The sequence below is a fragment of the Grampus griseus genome, assembly GCF_964374135.1.
Source record: "Grampus griseus genome assembly, chromosome: 16".
NCBI classification, from domain to species: Eukaryota; Metazoa; Chordata; class Mammalia; order Artiodactyla; family Delphinidae; genus Grampus; species Grampus griseus.
Window position 1 is genome coordinate 36,250,807 of NC_139010.1, and position 17,904 is coordinate 36,268,710.

Below are 17,904 nucleotides of genomic sequence, written 5' to 3' on the forward strand. Positions count from 1 at the left end.
TGGCAGGCGGACTCTCAACCACTGCGCCACCAGGGAAGCCCTCCTTATTTATTTTCATTTTGGATGGTCTGTCTATTGGTGGAAGTGGGGTGTTAAAGTCCCCTACTATGAATGTTTTACTGTCGATTTCCCCTTTTATGGCTGTTAGTATTTGCCTTATGTATTGAGGTGCTCCTATGTTGGGTGTGTAAATATTTACAATTGTTATGTCTTCTTCTTGGATTGATCCCTTGATCATTATGTAGTGTCCTTCTTTGTCTCTTCTAATAGTCTTTATTTTAAAGTGTATTTTGTCTGATATGAGAATTGCTACTCCAGAGTTCTTTTGGTTTCCATTTGCATGGAATATCTTTTTCCATCCCCTTACTTTCAGTCTGTATGTGTCTCTAGGTCTGAAGTGGGTCTCTTGTAGACAGCAAATATATGGGTCTTGTTTTTGTATCCATTCAGCCAGTCTGTGTCTTTTGGTTGGAGCATTTAATCCATTTACATTTAAGGTAATTATCGATATGTATGTTCCTATTCCCATTTTCTTAATTGTTTTGGGTTCATTATTATAGGTCTTTTCCTTCTCTTGCCTAGAGAAGTTCCTTTAGCATTTGTTGTAAAGCTGGTTTGGTGGTGCTGAACTCTCTCAGCTTTTGCTTGTCTGTAAAGGTTTTAATTTCTCCATCACGTCTTAATGAGATCCTTGCTGGATTGAGTAATCTTGGTTGAAGGTTTTTCTCCTTCATCACTTTAAATATGTCCTGCCACTTCCTTCTGGCTTGCAGAGTTTCTGCTGAAAAATCAGCGTTAACCTTATGGGGATTCCCTTGTGTGTTATTTGTTGTTTTTCCCTTGCTGCTTTTAATACGTTTTCGTTGTATTTAATTTTTGACAGTTTGATTAATATGTGTCTTGGCGTATTTCTCCTTGGATTTATCCTGTATGGGACTGTCTGTGCTTCCTGGACTTGACTAAGTATTTCCTTTCCCATATTAGGGAAGTTTTCAACTATAATCTCTTCAAATATTTTCTGAGTCCCTTTTTTTTCTCTTCTTCTTCTGGAACCCCTATAATTTGAATGTTGGTGCATTTAATGTTGTCCCAGAGATCTCTGAGACTGTCCTTAGTTCTTTTCATTCTTTTTTCTTTATTCTGCTCTCCAGTAGTTATTTCCACTATTTTATCTTCCAGGTCACTTATCCATTCTTTTGCCTCAGTTATTCTGCTATTGATGCCATCTAGAGTATTTCTAATTTCACTTATTGTGTTGTTCATCGTTGCTTGTTTCATCTTTAGTTCTTCTAGGTCCTTGTTAAATGTTTCTTGCATTTTGTCTATTCTATTTCCAGGATCTTGGATCATCTTTACTATCATTATTCTGAACTGTTTTTCAGGTAGACTGCCTATTTCCTCTTCATTTGTTAGGTCTGGTGGGTTTTTATGTTGCTCCTTCATCTGCTGTGTGTTTTTCTGTCTTCTCATTTTGCTTATCTTACTGTGTTTGGGGTCTCCTTTTTGCAGGCTGCAGGTTCATAGTTCCCATTGTGTTTGGTGTCTGTCCCCAGTGGCTAAAGTTGGTTCAGTGGGTTGTGTAGGCTTCCTTATGGAGGGGACTAGTGCCTGTGTTCTGGTGGATGTGGCTGGATCTTGTCTTTCTGGTGGGCAGGTCCATGTCTGGTGGTGTGCTTTGGGGTGTCTGTGGACTTATTATGATTTTAGGCAGCCTCTCTGCTAATGGGTGGGGTTGTGTTCCTGTCTTGCTAGTTTTTTGGCATAGGGTGTCCAGCACTGTAGCTTGCTGGTCGTTGAGTGAAGCTGGGTGCTGGTGTTGAGATGGAGATCTCTGGGAGATTTTCGCTATTTGATATTATGTGGAGCTGGGAGGTCTCTTGTGGACCAGTGTCCTGAAGTTGGCTCTCCCACCTCAGAGGCACAGCACTGACTCCTGGCTGCAGCACCAAGGGCCTTTCATCCACATGGCTCAGAATAAAAGGGAGAAAAAGTAGAAAGAAAGAAAGAGAGAGAGGGAGGGAGGGAGAGAGAGATGGAGGGAGGGAGGGAGGAAGAAAAGAAAGAGAATAAAAGTAAGATAAAATAAAATAAAATTATTAAAATAAAAAATAATTATTAAGAAAAAATTAAAACAAAAAACGGACGGATAGAACCCTAGGACAAGTGGTGAAAGCAAATCTTTACAGACAAAATCTCACACAGAAGCATACACATACACACTCACAAAAAGAGGAAAAGGGGAAAAAATAATAAATCTTGCTCTCAAAGTCCACCTCCTCAGTTTGGGATGATTGGTTGTCTATTCATGTATTCCACAGATGCAGGGTACATCAAGTTGATTGTGGAGCTTTAATCCGCTGCTTCTGAGGCTGCTGGGAGAGATTTCCCTTTCTCTTCTTTGTTTGCACAGCTCCCGGGGCTCAGCTTTGGATTTGGCCCTGCCTCTGCGTGTAGGTCATCTGAGGGCATCTGTTCTTCGCTCAGACAGGACGGGGTCAAAGGAGCAGCTGCTGCGGGGACTCTGGCTCACTCAGGCCGTGGGGAGGGAGGGGCATGGATACGGGGCGAGCCTGCGGCGGCAGAGGCCGACGGGACGTTTCACCAGCCTGAGGCGTGCCGTACGTCCTCCCAGGGAAGTTGTCCCTGGATCCCGGGACCCTGGCAGTGGCGGGCTGCACAGACTCCTGGGAGGGGCAGTGTGGATAGTGACCTGTGCTCGCACACAGGATTCTTGGTGGCGGCAGCAGCAGCCTTAGCGTCTCATGCCCGTCTCTGGGGTCCGCGCTGTTAGCCGCGGCTCACGCGTGTCTCTGGAGCTCCTTTAAGCAGCGCTCTTAATCCCCTGTCCTCGCGCACCAGGGAACAAAGAAGGAAGAAAAAGTCTCTTGCCTCTTCGGCAGGTCCAGACTTTTCCCGGGACTCCCTCCTGGCTAGCCGTGGTGCACTAACCCCCTGCAGGCTGTGTTCACGCTGCCAACCCCAGTCCTCTCCCTGCGCTCCGACCGAAGCCCGAGCCTCAGCTCCCAGCCCCGCCCGCCCGGGCTGGCGAGTGCGGGTCGGCACAGATCCTCTGTGCGGGAATCTCTCCGCTTTGCCCTCCGCACGCTTGTTGTTGTGCTCTCCTCCGCGGCTCCGGCTCCGAAGCTTACCCCCTCCGCCACCCGCAGTCTCCGCCCGCGAAGGGGCTTCCTAGTGTGTGGAAACTTTTTCTCCTTCACAGCTCCCTCCCACTGGTGCAGTTCCCGTCCCTATTCTTTTGTCTCTGTTTATTCTTTTTTCTTTTGCGCTACCTAGTTACGTGGGGAGTTTCTTGCCTTTTGGGAGGTCTGTGGTCTTCTGCCAGCGTTCAGTAGGTGTTCTGTAGGAATTGTTCCACGTGTAGATGTATTTCTGGTGTATCTGTGGGGGGAAGGTGATCTCCCGCGTCTTACTCTTCCACCATCTTCCCGATTCCCCCCTCTTTTAACGTTTTTGATCCCTATGTTTTCTGATGAAAAATCAGCTTGTAATCTTATTGAGCATGTCTTCTACATAATAAATCATTTTTTTCTTTTTTTTTTAAGGAATTTTGCCTTTTTAAAAAAAAAATATTTATTTATTTATTTATTTATTTATTTATGTCTGTGTTGGCTCTTCGTTTCTCTGCGAGGGCTTTTTCTAGTTGCAGCAAGTAGGGGCCACTCCTCATCACGGTGCGCGGGCCTCTCACTATCGCGGCCTCTCTTGTTGCGGAGCACAGGCTCCAGATGCGCAGGCTCAGCAATTGTGGCTCATGGGGCCAGTTACTCCATGACATGTGGGATCCCCCAGACCAGGGCTTGAACCCGTGTCCCCTGCATTGGCAGGCAGATTCTCAACCACTGTGCCACCAGGGAATTCCATAAATCACTTTTTTCTTGCTGTGTCAGGATTCACTTTTTCTTTGGCTTTTGACAGTTTAACTATGATGTGTCTCTTTTGGTTATGATATATCATATTTTGGAGTTTGTTGAGCTAATGATTAGAAAGCGATTTCCTTAAATGCCTTACACCAGTAAGTTTCGCAGCCTTTTGCCAGGGGGCTCTGTGTGTGTGTGTGTGTTCAGGGGTGCCTTCAGCAACCTGATAAGCAGATTGCAGCACTTTCTTGGCCTTCATTTCCTGCTTGCTCAGAGGCTCAAGGTTAGCAAAAGGTGAAGGATTAAGAACTCAGGTATTTCCATGGCTTTCTCTATGCCCAGGAATATGTTGGAGCTTTCCAAAGACTCCTGTGTACATCTCATTCCTCAGGTTTTCCTTTTAAGTTTTTTGGTCACCTTCTTGTTTGTTCAAGTGGTATTGCCATCTTAGGCAGCTGAGGTTTAAAACAATTGCCACTGATTTTTTTTTGTTTGTTTTTTTAAAACAAATGTACTAGAGATAAGGCTGTTCCCCCTGAGGGAGCCCTGAATGAGGCCAAATAAAACAACTGCTGAGAATGGGCCTTTTCTAGGGAGGTGCCATTTAGGTCAAATAGTAACAATTCTCTAGAAATGGTGCTTTTTGGAGAGTTCCAATCCCAGTTTACCTCCTATCCCAGCCCCTAGAGATTGCTGAATTTCACAGCCATTGTACTTGTAAAGCTTTTGTTTTGCAAGCCAACACAGAGCTAGGAAGATAGGCAGGGAAATAGAATAAATTAAAATGTCACAGAGTTTGTTCTTCTCATGAGATTCAGGTAGTTTTTTTCAGTAAGTGCTCTTCAGTTGTTGCAAGCGATTCCAGAGCTCTGAAAAAGTTTTGACAAATTTGCCAGTATTCTCAGAGCTTTTATGGAGGAGTGGATTTTTGAGATCTTTTATTCTGCCATTCTGTAAGTACTTCCTTCTTTTCCTTTTGTCATGGATTTTTTTTTAAATTGCCTTATTTTTTAGAGCAGTTTTAGGTTTACAGAAATTTTGAGCAGAAAGTACAGGGAGTTCTCATATATTCCTTCACCACTTATGCACAGTTTCTCTATTACTAACATCTTGCATTAGTGTAGAATATTTGTTACAATTAATGAGTCAATGTTGATACATTATTATTAACTAAAATTCATAGTTTATATTAGGTTTCATTTTAAATGCCTTGAACCAATAAGTTGTGTGTACATTCTATGGACTTTGACAAATGCATGATGATGTATATCTACCATTACTGTATCATACAGAATAATTCTACTGCCCTTGAAACCCCACATCCTCCATCTATTCATCCCTTTCTTCTCCTCCCTATCGTTACCCCCTGGCAACACTCCTGACAAACACTGATCTTTTTACTGTCTCCATAGCTTTGCCTTTTAAACAGAATGCCATATAGTTGGAAACAGAATGTAGCCTTTTCAGATTGGCTGTTTTTAGCCATACGTGTTTAAGGTTCCTCTGTGTCTTTCCATGGCTTTATATCACTAAAGAACAGTGATTTCTTTTTACTAAATAAAAGTCCATTGTATGGATGAACTATAGTTTGTTTATCCATTCACCTACTGAAGGACTTCTTGATTACTTCCAGATATAGCAATTATGAATAAAACTTCTCTAAACATTTATGTGGGTAAGTTTTCAACTCATTTTGGTAAATACCAAGAAGCACGATTGCAGGGTCATATAGTAAGGGTATGTTTAGTTTGGTAAGAAACTGCCGTGGCTGTACATTTTGCATTTCCTCCAGCAATGAGTGAGAGCTCCTGTTGATACACATCCTTGTCAGCATTTGGTGTTGTGTTGTGGATTTTAACTGTTCTAATAGGTGTGTAGTGACATCTCATTGTTGTTTTAATTTGCAATTCTCTAATCATATGATGTTGAGCATTTTTTCTTATACTTACTTGCCATCTGTGTATCTTCTTAGTGACATGTCTGTTTAGATCTTTTGCTTATTTTTAAATTGGGTTATCTGTTTTCTTATTGAATTTTAAGAGTTCTTTATATATTTTAGATACCAGTCCTTTATCAGATACATATTTTACAAATATTTTCTCCAGCCTGTGGTTTGCCTTTTCATTCTCCTAATGATGTTTTTCACAGAGCAGACGTTTTTAATTTTATGCAGTACAGCTAGTCAATCTTTACTTTCATGTATTGTACTTTTTGTGTCATGTCTAAAAACTTATTGCCAAGGTCACCTGGATTTTATTCGTTGTTATTTTGTAGTTTTACGTTTTACATTTAGGTCTTTGATCCATGTTCAGTTAATTTTTGTGGAAGGTGTGAATGTCTAATTGTTCTAGTACTATTTATGGAAAAGTCTGTCCTCTCTCCTTTGAATTGCCATTGCTCCTTTACCATACATATGTATGGGTGTATTTTGGACCCTCTATTCTGTTCCACTGATCTGTTTTTTTGTACCACAGTCTTGATTACTGTCACTTGATGGAGTAAATCTGTAAGTCAGATAGTGTCAGTATTCTGACTTTCTTCTTCAGTGTTGTATTGGTTATTCTGGGTCTTTTGCCTTTTCATATAAACTTTAGAATCATTTTGTTGCTACCCACAAAATAACTTGCTGGGATTTTAATTGAGATTATGTTGAATCTAGCATTAAAAAATGTAACCAAGAAGGTAAAAATACATATGTTTAACTTTTAATATACAATTTTTATTAATGATGAGAAAAGAAACAAAGGTTTTGTGAAGTCAAACTGTGACTCAGATTAGGAAATAAATAAGGAAGAAAAATCTCAATCTCTCTCTGTCTCTCTCTCTCTCATTACACACACACACACACACACACACACACACACAATCTCCATTCACCAGTCTAACCTATGAATCACAAATCTTAAGATTTGCACAAAAATCACACATCTTAGTAATCAAGAAGCTCTGATAGTAGTGGTGAAGAATATAAATATATGGATAGAGCCATATAATTTGGGGAGATTACTTTAAAACTGCAATAAGTGATTATGTAGCAATGTGATTATTAGGTGTGTGGGTTGAATATCAGGTGCTGCTACTGTATATGGATTAAGTTTGAATTGGTTTTAAAACTTATTTCTTAAAAATTCCTTTTTATAGTATTCTGATCGTGTTGTTTTTCTTGTTGACTTTATTGGCTGTACTTAATAGAACAATGTTAAATAATGTTAATGATAGTGGGCATTTCATTCTTATGCTTCTGTAACCACTGAAATAATTTTTGCCTTCATCCATACCTGTATTGGTTCAATTCTTCATATCCACTAGCCGTCTTGGCCTATGATTGGCCACATAGGTTCTGCCTTTGCAAACACACTGCCAGCCTTCCAGTGTTTTGCCCAAAGCAGCTTGGAGTCTTTTGTTGCTTTCATGATCTAATTTCCCTACTAGAAGTCCATCATTGTTAAAATTTGTACAAAACTATAAATTTATGACTGTTAACCTAACATGAGGTATTTTTCCAGTAATTCCTTTTTTTTTTTAACATCTTTATTGGAGTATAATTGCTTTACAGTGGTGTGTTTGTTTCTGCTTTATAACAGAGTGAATCAGCTATACATATACATATATCCCCATATCCCCTCCCTCTTGTGTCTCCCTCCCACCCTCCCTGTCCCACCCCTCTAGGTGGTCACAAAGCACTGAGCTGATCTCCCTGTGCTATGCGGCTGCTTCCCACTAGCTATCTGTTTTATATTTGGTAGAATATGTAAGTCCATGCCACTCTCTCACTTTGTCCCAGCTTACCCTTCCCCCTCCCCGTGTCCTCAAGTCCATTCTCTATGGCTGCATCTTTATTCCTGTCCTGCCCCCAGGTTCTTCAGAACCTTTTTTTTTTTTTTTTAAGATTCCATATATATGTGTTAGCATACGCTATTTGTTTTTCTCTTTCTTACTTACTTCACTCTGTATGACAGACTCTAGGTCCATCCACCTCACTACAAATAACTCAAATTTCATTTCTTTTTATGGCTGAGTAATATTCCATTGTATATATGTGCCACATCTTTATCTATTCATCTGTCGATGGACACTTAGGTTGCTTCCCTGTCCTGGCTATTGTAAATAGTGCTGCAGTGAACATTGTGGTACATGACTCTTTTTGAATTATGGTTTTCTCAGGGTATATGCCCAGTAGTGGGATTTCTGGGTCATATGGTAGTTCTATTTTAATTTTTTAAGGAACCTCCATCCAGTAATTCCTCTTTTGTCTCATGTTTTTACCTCTCATTCTGTTTCACAGGTTCAGGTTTTCCTATGTGAACTGCATCATCTCAGAATGTGAAATTTCAAAATCTTCATTATCTTTCATTATCTTATTTTGTTTCTTCTCCTGTTTTAACAGTGTCCTTTTACTTTCTGAAAATAACTTCCGTTATGTATTTGCTTTCTGTTTCATTTTTGTCTTCTTCTGCCTCTGAGCCTTCTCAATTATATTCATTTTTTCCAGCAACCTTAAAATGGCCCTCATTGAGATATTATGTTATTTCCAGCTTATTGTCATATGGTTTAGCAACAAATATACACATAGATATAAAGCATTGTGTCAATATTTATCAATTGTTGAATCTAGGCGAGGGGTATATGGCATTATAGTATTCTTTTGACATTTATGTTAGAAAAAAATTTCAATATAGAGAAGTTAGAAATTATTGATAATAATAATACATAGTAATTGGTTTTTATTTAACAATTATTTGTAAGTCAAGCACCATTCCAAGCATTCTAACATATATTATTACCTCATTTAATCCTTATACCAACCTAATGAGATAAATACTGTTATCCCCATTTTACAGCTCAGGAAAATGAAGCATAGATAAAGTGACTTGCCCTGTGTGTTATATAGCTAGTGAGTGACAGAGCTGAGATTTGAGCTCAGATAATCTGTGCATTAATTGAATAATATAAAAATGAATAAGTCCCTGTTTTCAAGTTATCATCAAGTTAGAGGTGATATTTATGCAGATTTCTTTCACTTATGCTGTGAAAGAAGTTAAGCGTCATAAAACAGTTTTATCTAGTTAAGGGGCATCAGGACTAGGAGAAGATGTAAGTTTAGTTTTGGGTCTCATGGTGGAGGTATTTGAAATGCAGCCTAAGGCATATGAACTTTATTTGGTAGGCACTGGACAACACTGAGAACTAAAGAACCTATGGCCCGAAGATATTAAGTTTTTTTTGTTGTTGTTGTTTTTGTTTTTGTTTTTGCGGTACGCGGGCCTCTCACCGCTGCGGCCTCTCCCGTTGCGGAGCACAGGCTCCAGACGCGCAGGCTCAGCGGCCATGGCTCACGGGCCCAGCCTCTCCGCGGCATGTGGGATCCTCCCGGACCAGGGCACGAACCCGCGTCCCCTGCATCGGCAGGCGGACTCTCAACCACTGCGCCACCAGGGAAGCCCGATATTAAGTATTTTTAATAGCTAGTTACTGTCAGCCAAGATATAAACTTCAATCCTAGGCCAGAGCTGTCTCTTTTATACTATTGTGGCTTTTCTAGATGCCAGTTCTTTGTCCCCATATTCAGTTAGTGATCAAGGCCTGTTGACACTTCCTTTGAAATGTTTTTAATTCGTTAGTCTCTTGCATGTGGTTCATATTTATGCCTAAACCTAATATAAGCCATTATTGTATTCCTGATTCTCATGCTGTAGACTACAGACCAGTTTTCTTCAGTCTCTTTCCTCTCTGCTTTTTCTCTTACTTACCTGGTAAAATAAAAAGTAATCTTAATTTGATTATTATCTGGAACTTTTTTAACATGACTGCTTACAGATTATAATTTTAAAGTAGTGCTTTTTCATGTCACAGCTAAAGAATTTTAGAATCTCAGAGACGGAAGCTTAAAAAGAAAAACCAACCTAGTGGTTAAAATTCATACTTGTTACTCATTCAATAAAAACAACAACAAAAATAAACAAACAAAAAGTCGTTTCTGACAGAAAAAAGAAGACACAGTCTGTGTCTTCATGGAGTTTGTCATTCGGCATGGATTGCAAATGAACGCAATGTATTGTGGCAAGTACTGTGATGGAGTCCAGCAGAGGGCTCTATAAGGACACCTGTGGAAGTACCAAGTGCTGTTTTAGGGGATTAAGGAAGCTTTCCCTGAGGAAGAGCTAACTAATTTAAATTGAAGAGGAGTTTTCATTCTCCAGATCAAGTGTGCAGTGGAGGGCAGAATGGGTAGATTGGCCAAGAGTACAGAGAGGTTGAGGACATGGGTTTGGAGATGAGGGCGATTGTCGTGTGCTTTGGCAGTCTCAGGAAATTGGCTATGGATTAAGAAGTCAGTCTGAGGGAGGCAGGTATATTGAGGGATGAAGTTGAAGAATAAATTGTATTCAGGCTGTCTGTAGTCTCATAAGCCATGTATAAGAGTCTCCTTGTCCCTGAAAAACATGCACTTTTGTGCCATTTATTTTCATTTTCTTTTTCTAGAAAACTTTACCTTTCATTTCAGTCCAACTCAAACCTCACACTTTATAGTTCATCCCAGCTTCTTTCCTACCCAAGAAAATTTCCCAAAGTATGTCTATGTCAGCTTTTTCTCCAGAACCATAACTCTTGTCTCTACTATTCATTTGCCAGGTGGTTCTATCTTTTTGTCTTACTATTTAAAAATTTTTTCATCACTTTGTGTATAGCTTCTCTATTCAGTTATGGATGATAAATTCTTACTAATAATTGATCAGTACTTGAAATTCAATAATTCAACTATATTTTGAATCTGTAAAAATAAAACAATTAATTCTTATCTATGGATCAGCAATTTAAAGGTTCTTAAAAATCTCTTCTTTGGTTAAAAGAAAAATCAGGCCTGAAATCAAGTATGAGAAGTAGCTTCAGAGAAAAATAATCTTATGAAAACCAAGCTCATATTGAATATTTGAGAATTTAGAGATTTGGGAATATTTGTTAAAAGCTAGAAAATTTAATAGAAACTGTATTTCTACTTTTGAAATTTAATGCATCCATGAATTTAACTTTAATCCTAATATGTTAATATAGCCGTTATATTGGAGAGAATACTTTTTCAATGTATTACTTTAAATGTTGAGATTTCACACATATAACAAGTTATTGTCTTAAAAACCACCTGGAATTATGTGTAATGTGAATGCAGTAATTTTTAAATTGCTATAGCTATGACTTCCGGTTAAAACATTGTGTTTTTCACGTCCGTGAAACACATTATCCCTAGTTGTGTTGTTTTTTTTCCCTCTTATTCAGCATGTATGTTATTGCATGAAACTAAAGGGAAGCTTAAATTTTTTTAGAGTAGAATTTTTTTTAAGGCAGTTTAAAATTAGGAAATATGTGGTATGTAAAAGACTTTTATAAAACCTTGTTTAATCTTTATTGGAAAAGATGGTTTATCAACAATGTAAAAACAAAAGAATAACAGTGTATCTGTCTTAACTGTCTTCTGGCACTTTGAGGACATAGGAGTCCAGGGGTGTGTCCAAACTGGGAATTAATGAGGGTAGAATAGTGATGCAGCTAAAAAAGATGTGAAGTTTAAGAGGGTAATTAAAATTAGAAGCTAAAGATCAGACTATCAGTGCAGAAAAGTAAAATAAGTATAATTTTTTCCAGGCAAGGCCTTTCCTCAGAGGTTTTTGTTTCTACTCTAGTTCCTAAGGAATAAGATTTACTTAACCAATGTGTAAAATACACAAGAGGAGGGAGTGCAGATGATAATTGTGTTAATGACAACTAGGATTGATTGAACTTTTCAGTGGAAACAAATTCAGTATCTGAAGTGAGTAAAAGTCAAAGGTTTTGTGATAATGATAAATGATTTATAATAATCACTGTAATAATTTTATAACCTTTATTTCTTTCTGAAATTATATTGTATATCTTTTCCCTCCAACTTCTTCCCCTGCCCTTCCAGAGGCTCTCCCTATAGAGAATCTCCTTTGGGCCATTTTGAAAGCTATGGAGGGACCCCCTTTTTCCAGGCTCAGAAGATGTTTGTAGATGTACCAGAAAATACAGTGATACTGGATGAGATGACCCTCCGGCACATGGTTCAGGATTGCACCGCTGTAAAAACTCAGTTACTCAAACTGAAACGGCTGCTGCATCAGGTTAGTATGTAGTGAACATTTTCAGCTCTGATATTTTGAATTGCAAAATGGATTGACTTTACTTTTTTTTTAAAGTATAGTTGAATTTCTAATGTCTACTTAGATTTGTGGAGAAATAATTGTTTAAATAGTACATAATAGGAACTTCTCTGAGAGGAAAAAAATGTGTGATTTTGCATGGTGGTCTCAATACAGTCCCCAGCATTTATGAGCTATGTGATATTTGGTAAACTCTCTGCTTGTTTCCTCGTTTTTATAGTACCTACATTGTAAGTTTGTTGAGAGAGTTAGAGTTAGTAGTTGTAAATTGAGTGATTTAATACCTGAAACATAGTAGGTGTTCAGTCCTCAGTGGCTGCTACTATAATTTCAGCTAAGTGAGAAATAAGGAATAGCAATGTACATAATCATATAATTTCACTTTTATTTGAAACCTTCAAGTTTAATCATCCCCAGTCTTTTCTTTTTTTTTGGAGAAAAGCTAGATGATATGGTTGTCTGAAGACACATGGTGAGCTGATGGTAGAACCTGGCTTCTGATTCAATAGCACTTTCTTTGTTTGAACAGAGCACATACAAAGTCCAATGCAAAGCAGAAAGCTAAGGAATAAAATACTAATTTTAAATTGGGAATATATTTTGTTTAGTTTTAAATCTATATTTGTATTTTGTAGACTGGGCAAGTTTAACTTAAAATTATCGTTGAGAAAGAACAGTCTGGATTTTCTTCTCAGTTTACATTCTGAGTTACCTTCCTCAGGATTGTATATTCTAACTTCTTATGATCAGGGACCAAGTCTTAGAATTTCCGGTGGCCATCAAAACCATCTGGCGGCCATCAAAACCATCTAGCAGCCATCAAGATAGATACTCAGTAAAGGCTATTTGAAGTGAACTGTGGCTCCTCTGTTAATAACTACAATTAGTGTGAATATCCTGTTAGTCATGTAAATTGTTTTATATTGCTCGATTGTGGATTCTCTGGACTATTCTCCATTCTTTATTTCTTTATTTATTTTTTGCTCCATTCTTTTTTTAAAAAAAAGTTATTTATTTATATTTTGGGCTGTGTTGGGTCTTTGTTGCTGCGTGCGGGCTTTCTTTAGTTGCAGTGAGTGGGGGTTACTCTTTGTTGCGGTGTGCGGGCCTCATTGCGGTGGCTTCTCTTGTTGTGCAGCATGGACTATAGGCGTGCGGGCTTCAGCAGTTGTGGCTTACAGGCTCTAGAGTGCAGGCTCAGTAGTTGTGGTGCATGGGCTTACTTGCTCCACAGTATGTGGGATCCTCCTGGATCAGGGATCAAACCGTGTCCCCTGCGCCAACAGGCGGATTTTTAACCACTGTGCCACCAAGGAAGTCCCTATTCTTCTCCATTCAAAAAGGTAGATATTTAACTACCTTTTGAAAAGACACTTTTCTGTGCTAAGGCCGGGAGCAAGAAAGTGGAGGATCCTTTTCGGATCTGAGGTTCTTGTACTCCTCTTGAGGCAGAAAGAGATTCAGTGATTGAAACACCCATACGTAAAGCTTACAACTTAGTTTAACTGTAACTAGGATATAGATTCTCTTCGTAGTATTTCTCTTCTTGCTGGTTCCGGGAGAAGATTTTCTGTCAGGAGCTTCAGAGACAAAGGAAAGAGAAGGTAGAAAAGGTGGTAAATAGCTAAAATATGTTAAATATCTACTTGGAGTTAGTCATTGTACTAGCTTTACCACATAGCCTCTTTTGTGTCTGGGTGTATTGCCCTGAAACATGAAGCATGATTGAATATCATCTAATTAAGACCAGGCCACCTCTAATAATGAGTAAAGTAGCATAATTCAGGAAAGAATAGGTGAATTGGTAACCAACCATAGGTACCATAAAAACAGAAGACTGTTCTTTGAGACACTTTATGAAAAACTGTGAATATCTTAATGGCTCTTTTCTGTCATTATGGCCTCTGAAATTTTAGATAGTACACATTGATCAGATTGACTTTATCCTTTGTTCACGCAGTGAAAACAAATTATGAGAAGAAAACTGTCTTTTTAAGACATCTTTAAAGTTTCCCAAAATGCTAATAGAAGTTAAAAGCTGAATTAGTCCAATATTTTGTATAATTGCCTCTTTTATTTTTTGGCTGCATTGGGTCTTTGTTGCTGTGCACGGGCTTCCTCTAGTTGCAGCGAGCGGGGGCTACTCCTCATGGCGGTGTGTGGGCTTCTCATTGCGGTGGCTTCTCTTTGGTGTGGGGCACAGGCTCTAGGCGCATGGGCTTCAGTAGTTGTGGCTCACGGGCTCCATAGCGCAGGCTCAGCAGCTGTTGCACATGGGCTTAGTTGCTCCGCGGCATGTGGGATCTTCCTGGGCCAGGACTTGAACCCGTGTCCCCTGCATTGGCAGGCGGATTCTCAACCACTGCGCCACCAGGAAAGTCCAATTGCCTCTTAATGTTACTAAATTTTAATTTAGTAACATTAAAATTTAATGTTACTAAATTTTAAAAACTTCAGTGTAATACATATACATGGCTTAAAAAAATCACATAGTATAGAGAGGCTTAATGAAAAAACAGTATTTCTGTCCCTCTCCCCACTTCAGTCAGCCTTTTCTAATCTGAACAGGTTACTATCTGAAGCTTCTTTAGAACTATCATACAGGGACTTCTTTTGTCATATTCTGGGATTTCAACCGTTATTTCCTGGATAACATATCTTCTTTTTTCTTAGTTTACTCCCTTATTTAGCTGGCGTATATCCTTAATTTACTTCCTAAGAGAGGGCAAATGGGTGGGAAATTTTTTTAAATTAATGTGTCACTGAAAATCTCTTTTTATCTACTCTCACATTTAATTGATACTGATAGTTTGGCAGGGATGGAGTAGTGTGGCTGGGATAGAAGTGAGTTTTTCCTTAGAAATTTGAAGGCATTGCTTTTCTAAGATCCAGTTTAGCCACTGAGAAAAGTCTACTACATTCTAATCCATTTTACATTTTGTTTTGTCTGTTTTTAATCTCTCTGGGAGATTTTTAGTCTTTTATTTATGGCATTCTGCAGTTTCACAGTGATATCCTGGGATTTTTTTGTTTGTTTTCCACTTAATGTATGGGTAATTAGTGAGCTTTTGAAGATTCATGTAGTGTGAAATTTTCTTAAGTCATTTCTATGATTATTTTCTTTACCCTGTTTTCTGTTTCTTTCTGGAATTCTTGGTAGTCAAAACTAGAACTTACGAATTTTCAGTCTTTTTTCTTGCATATTTTCCTTTTCTTTGAGTTTGATTATGTTTCTGGTATATTTCCTCAACTTCATATTCCAGCTCCCTGTTTCTGTTGAATTATCTTGGCAATTGTATTTCCAGTTTCCAAGAACTCTTTATTGTATATCTTTCCTTATTCATATCTCAGTTCTTATTTTGTCAGTAAACTATATTAAGTAGCTTGTTTCTGTTCTTTTTTGTTAAGATTTCTCAGGTTCCCTACATTATTATCTCTTTCTAAATGGTCATTTTGTTCTTTGTGTTTATTTTAGTTTCTCTTTTGGAATATTTCTTTAGATGTCTAATGATTCTTTGTTTATTAATATTTAAGAGTGAGGGGGGAAAAGTTGGTTCAGGACTCTTTATACATGGGCTGGGCTTGTCAACTGGCTGGCTTCATTTTACAGTGATGGATGGATGTCAGTGGACCCTCAGTACTTCCTAAGTGGAGGATTTTTCCTTCTTAGGTTTTGCTACAGTTTCTACAGAGAAGAAACCTCTGATTTTTTTTTTTTTTTGCTTGGAGTAGAGGTAGAAGTCACCTTTGCATTTTGTAGTTCCCTTTAGTATCTATTACCAGTCTGAAGGAATTGCTTTTGTGTTAGTCTGGGTTCTCCAGAGAAAAAAGAACCAATAGTGTGTGTGTGTGTGTGTGTGTGTGTGTGTGTGTGTGTGTGTGTGTGTGTGTGTGTGTGTGTATTCATCTATCTACATGCACACACACATGTAATATATGAAGAGGTTTATTATAAGGATTTGGCCCACATAATTATAGAGGTTGAGAAATCCCAAGATCTGTAGTTGTTAGGCTGGAAACCCAGGAGACTGATGATAAAGTTCTAGACTGATTCTGAAGACCTAAGAACCAGGAGAGTCAATGGTGTAAGTTCAGAATCCAAAAGCCAGTGTCCCAGCTCAAAGACAGTCAGATGGAGAGAATGTGAATTCTCCCTCACTCCACCTTTTCTTCTACTCAGTCCCTCAGCAGATTGGATAAGGCCCACCCACATTCGGGAGGCATTCTGTAAGTCCACATTGATGGTAGTTTTGGCAGAAGCATTGCGAGTGTGGGAAGTGAATCATATCCAAAGTAAGGACAATAAGGACAAAACACTGCTTCCGTAATGGAAGTGGTCCAGTGTAATCAACCTGCTACCAGATAGCTGGCCGATCATCCAGGGGATGGTGCCATATCAGGGGCTCAGTGTTGATCTGCTGCTGGCAGGTAAGGCACTAAGCAGTGACTGTAGCCAGGTGGGCCATGTTGCTGAGTCCATGCATAATCTCCATCCCTGCCACTGTGGCTGTTTTGTTCATGAGCCTATTGGATGATAATAGGGGTGGCTGGGAAAGAGGCTGACTGGTATCCACAGAGTGGGTCATCCTATCCACTTGATTATTAAAATCCTCCTCTACTGAGGTCACCCTTTGGTGAGCATTTACATGAGACACAAATACCTTCATATTTTTTACCTATTCAGAGATGTCTATCCACATATATATCTTCCCCAGATTTCCTTGTCACCAATTTTTCACTTATATTCCTTCCAACTCCTGACCTGTCAAACCATTGGTCACAGCCCATGAATTGGTATATAACTGTACCATTTTTCCTTCTAAGCAAAGTGAACAACTAGATTTACTGCTTGAAATTGCCCACTGGGAGGATTTTCCTTTACCACTGTCTTTCTGGGATGTCCCAGAAAGGGACTGTAGTGTTTTAGCTGTCCACTTTCAGCTGTTGTCTGCATGTTGTACAGAACTGTCTGTAAACCAGACCTGAGTCTTCTCTTCCTCTATCAACTGGTTATAGGGAATTCCCCATGAGGCCATAGTACAGGCTGAGAGAGAAAGGCTGTAGCAGGAGTAGGGATCATGGGCGTTTGGGCCACTTTTTCATGTAACTTACTTGTATCATCCGGGTCTGCTTGGGACTGATCCACATATATACCACTTCCATTTGATGATGGAATATTGCTGTACACATGCAACTTCATGGCTTTGTGTGTCAGATGATACTAGTTCATGATGGGCAGCTCAGGTAGCATGGTAACTTGGTGGCTCAAGGTTAAACATTTAGTCACTGTTGAGATCCAGTAGCAGAACAAGAGCTGTTTCTCAAAAGGAGAGTAGTTATTTGCAGAGGATGGATGGATTTTGCTCCACAATCCTAAGGGCCTACAGTGAGAGTCACCAGTGGAGGCCTGCTAAAGTCTCCAAACAGCATCCATATCTGCCACTGTCACTTCAATACCAGGGGATCGGCTGGATCATGTGACCCAAGTGGCAGAGCAGCTTGCACAGCAGCCTGGACCTGTTGCAGAGTCTTCTGGGCCCTACTCAAAACTAGCAGCTATTCCAGTCACTTGGTAAATGAGCTGAAATAACACATCCAAATGAAGAATATATTGTATTCAAAATCCAAAGAGGTCCACTAGACATTGTACATCTTTTTTTTTGGTTGTAAGAAGATCCAGATTCAACAGTTTATACTTTACCTTAGAAGGGATATCTTGACATGCCCATGGTCCCCACTCCTGCTACACTGCCTTCTTTCTCTACCAGCAGTTGTTTATATTCCTTTTGTGTTTCTGGTAGTAACGGTAAATTGATGATTAGCAGTGCTATTCAAAGTAACTTGTACAT

The 17,904-nt window shown here is 39.1% G+C and overlaps 1 protein-coding gene across 3 annotated transcripts in view; it reads left to right on the top strand.

Annotated features, from left to right (window-relative positions):
* The window catches only part of CCSER2 (coiled-coil serine rich protein 2), a 164,908-nt gene that overhangs the window by 90,427 nt on the left and 56,577 nt on the right, over window positions 1-17,904 (top strand). For all 3 annotated transcript variants that reach the window (XM_082673855.1, XM_082673856.1, XM_082673857.1), the window contains one exon: window positions 11,821-12,016. In XM_082673855.1, the coding sequence (XP_082529981.1) occupies window positions 11,821-12,016 (196 nt within the window). The remainder of the gene's footprint in view (window positions 1-11,820; window positions 12,017-17,904) is intronic.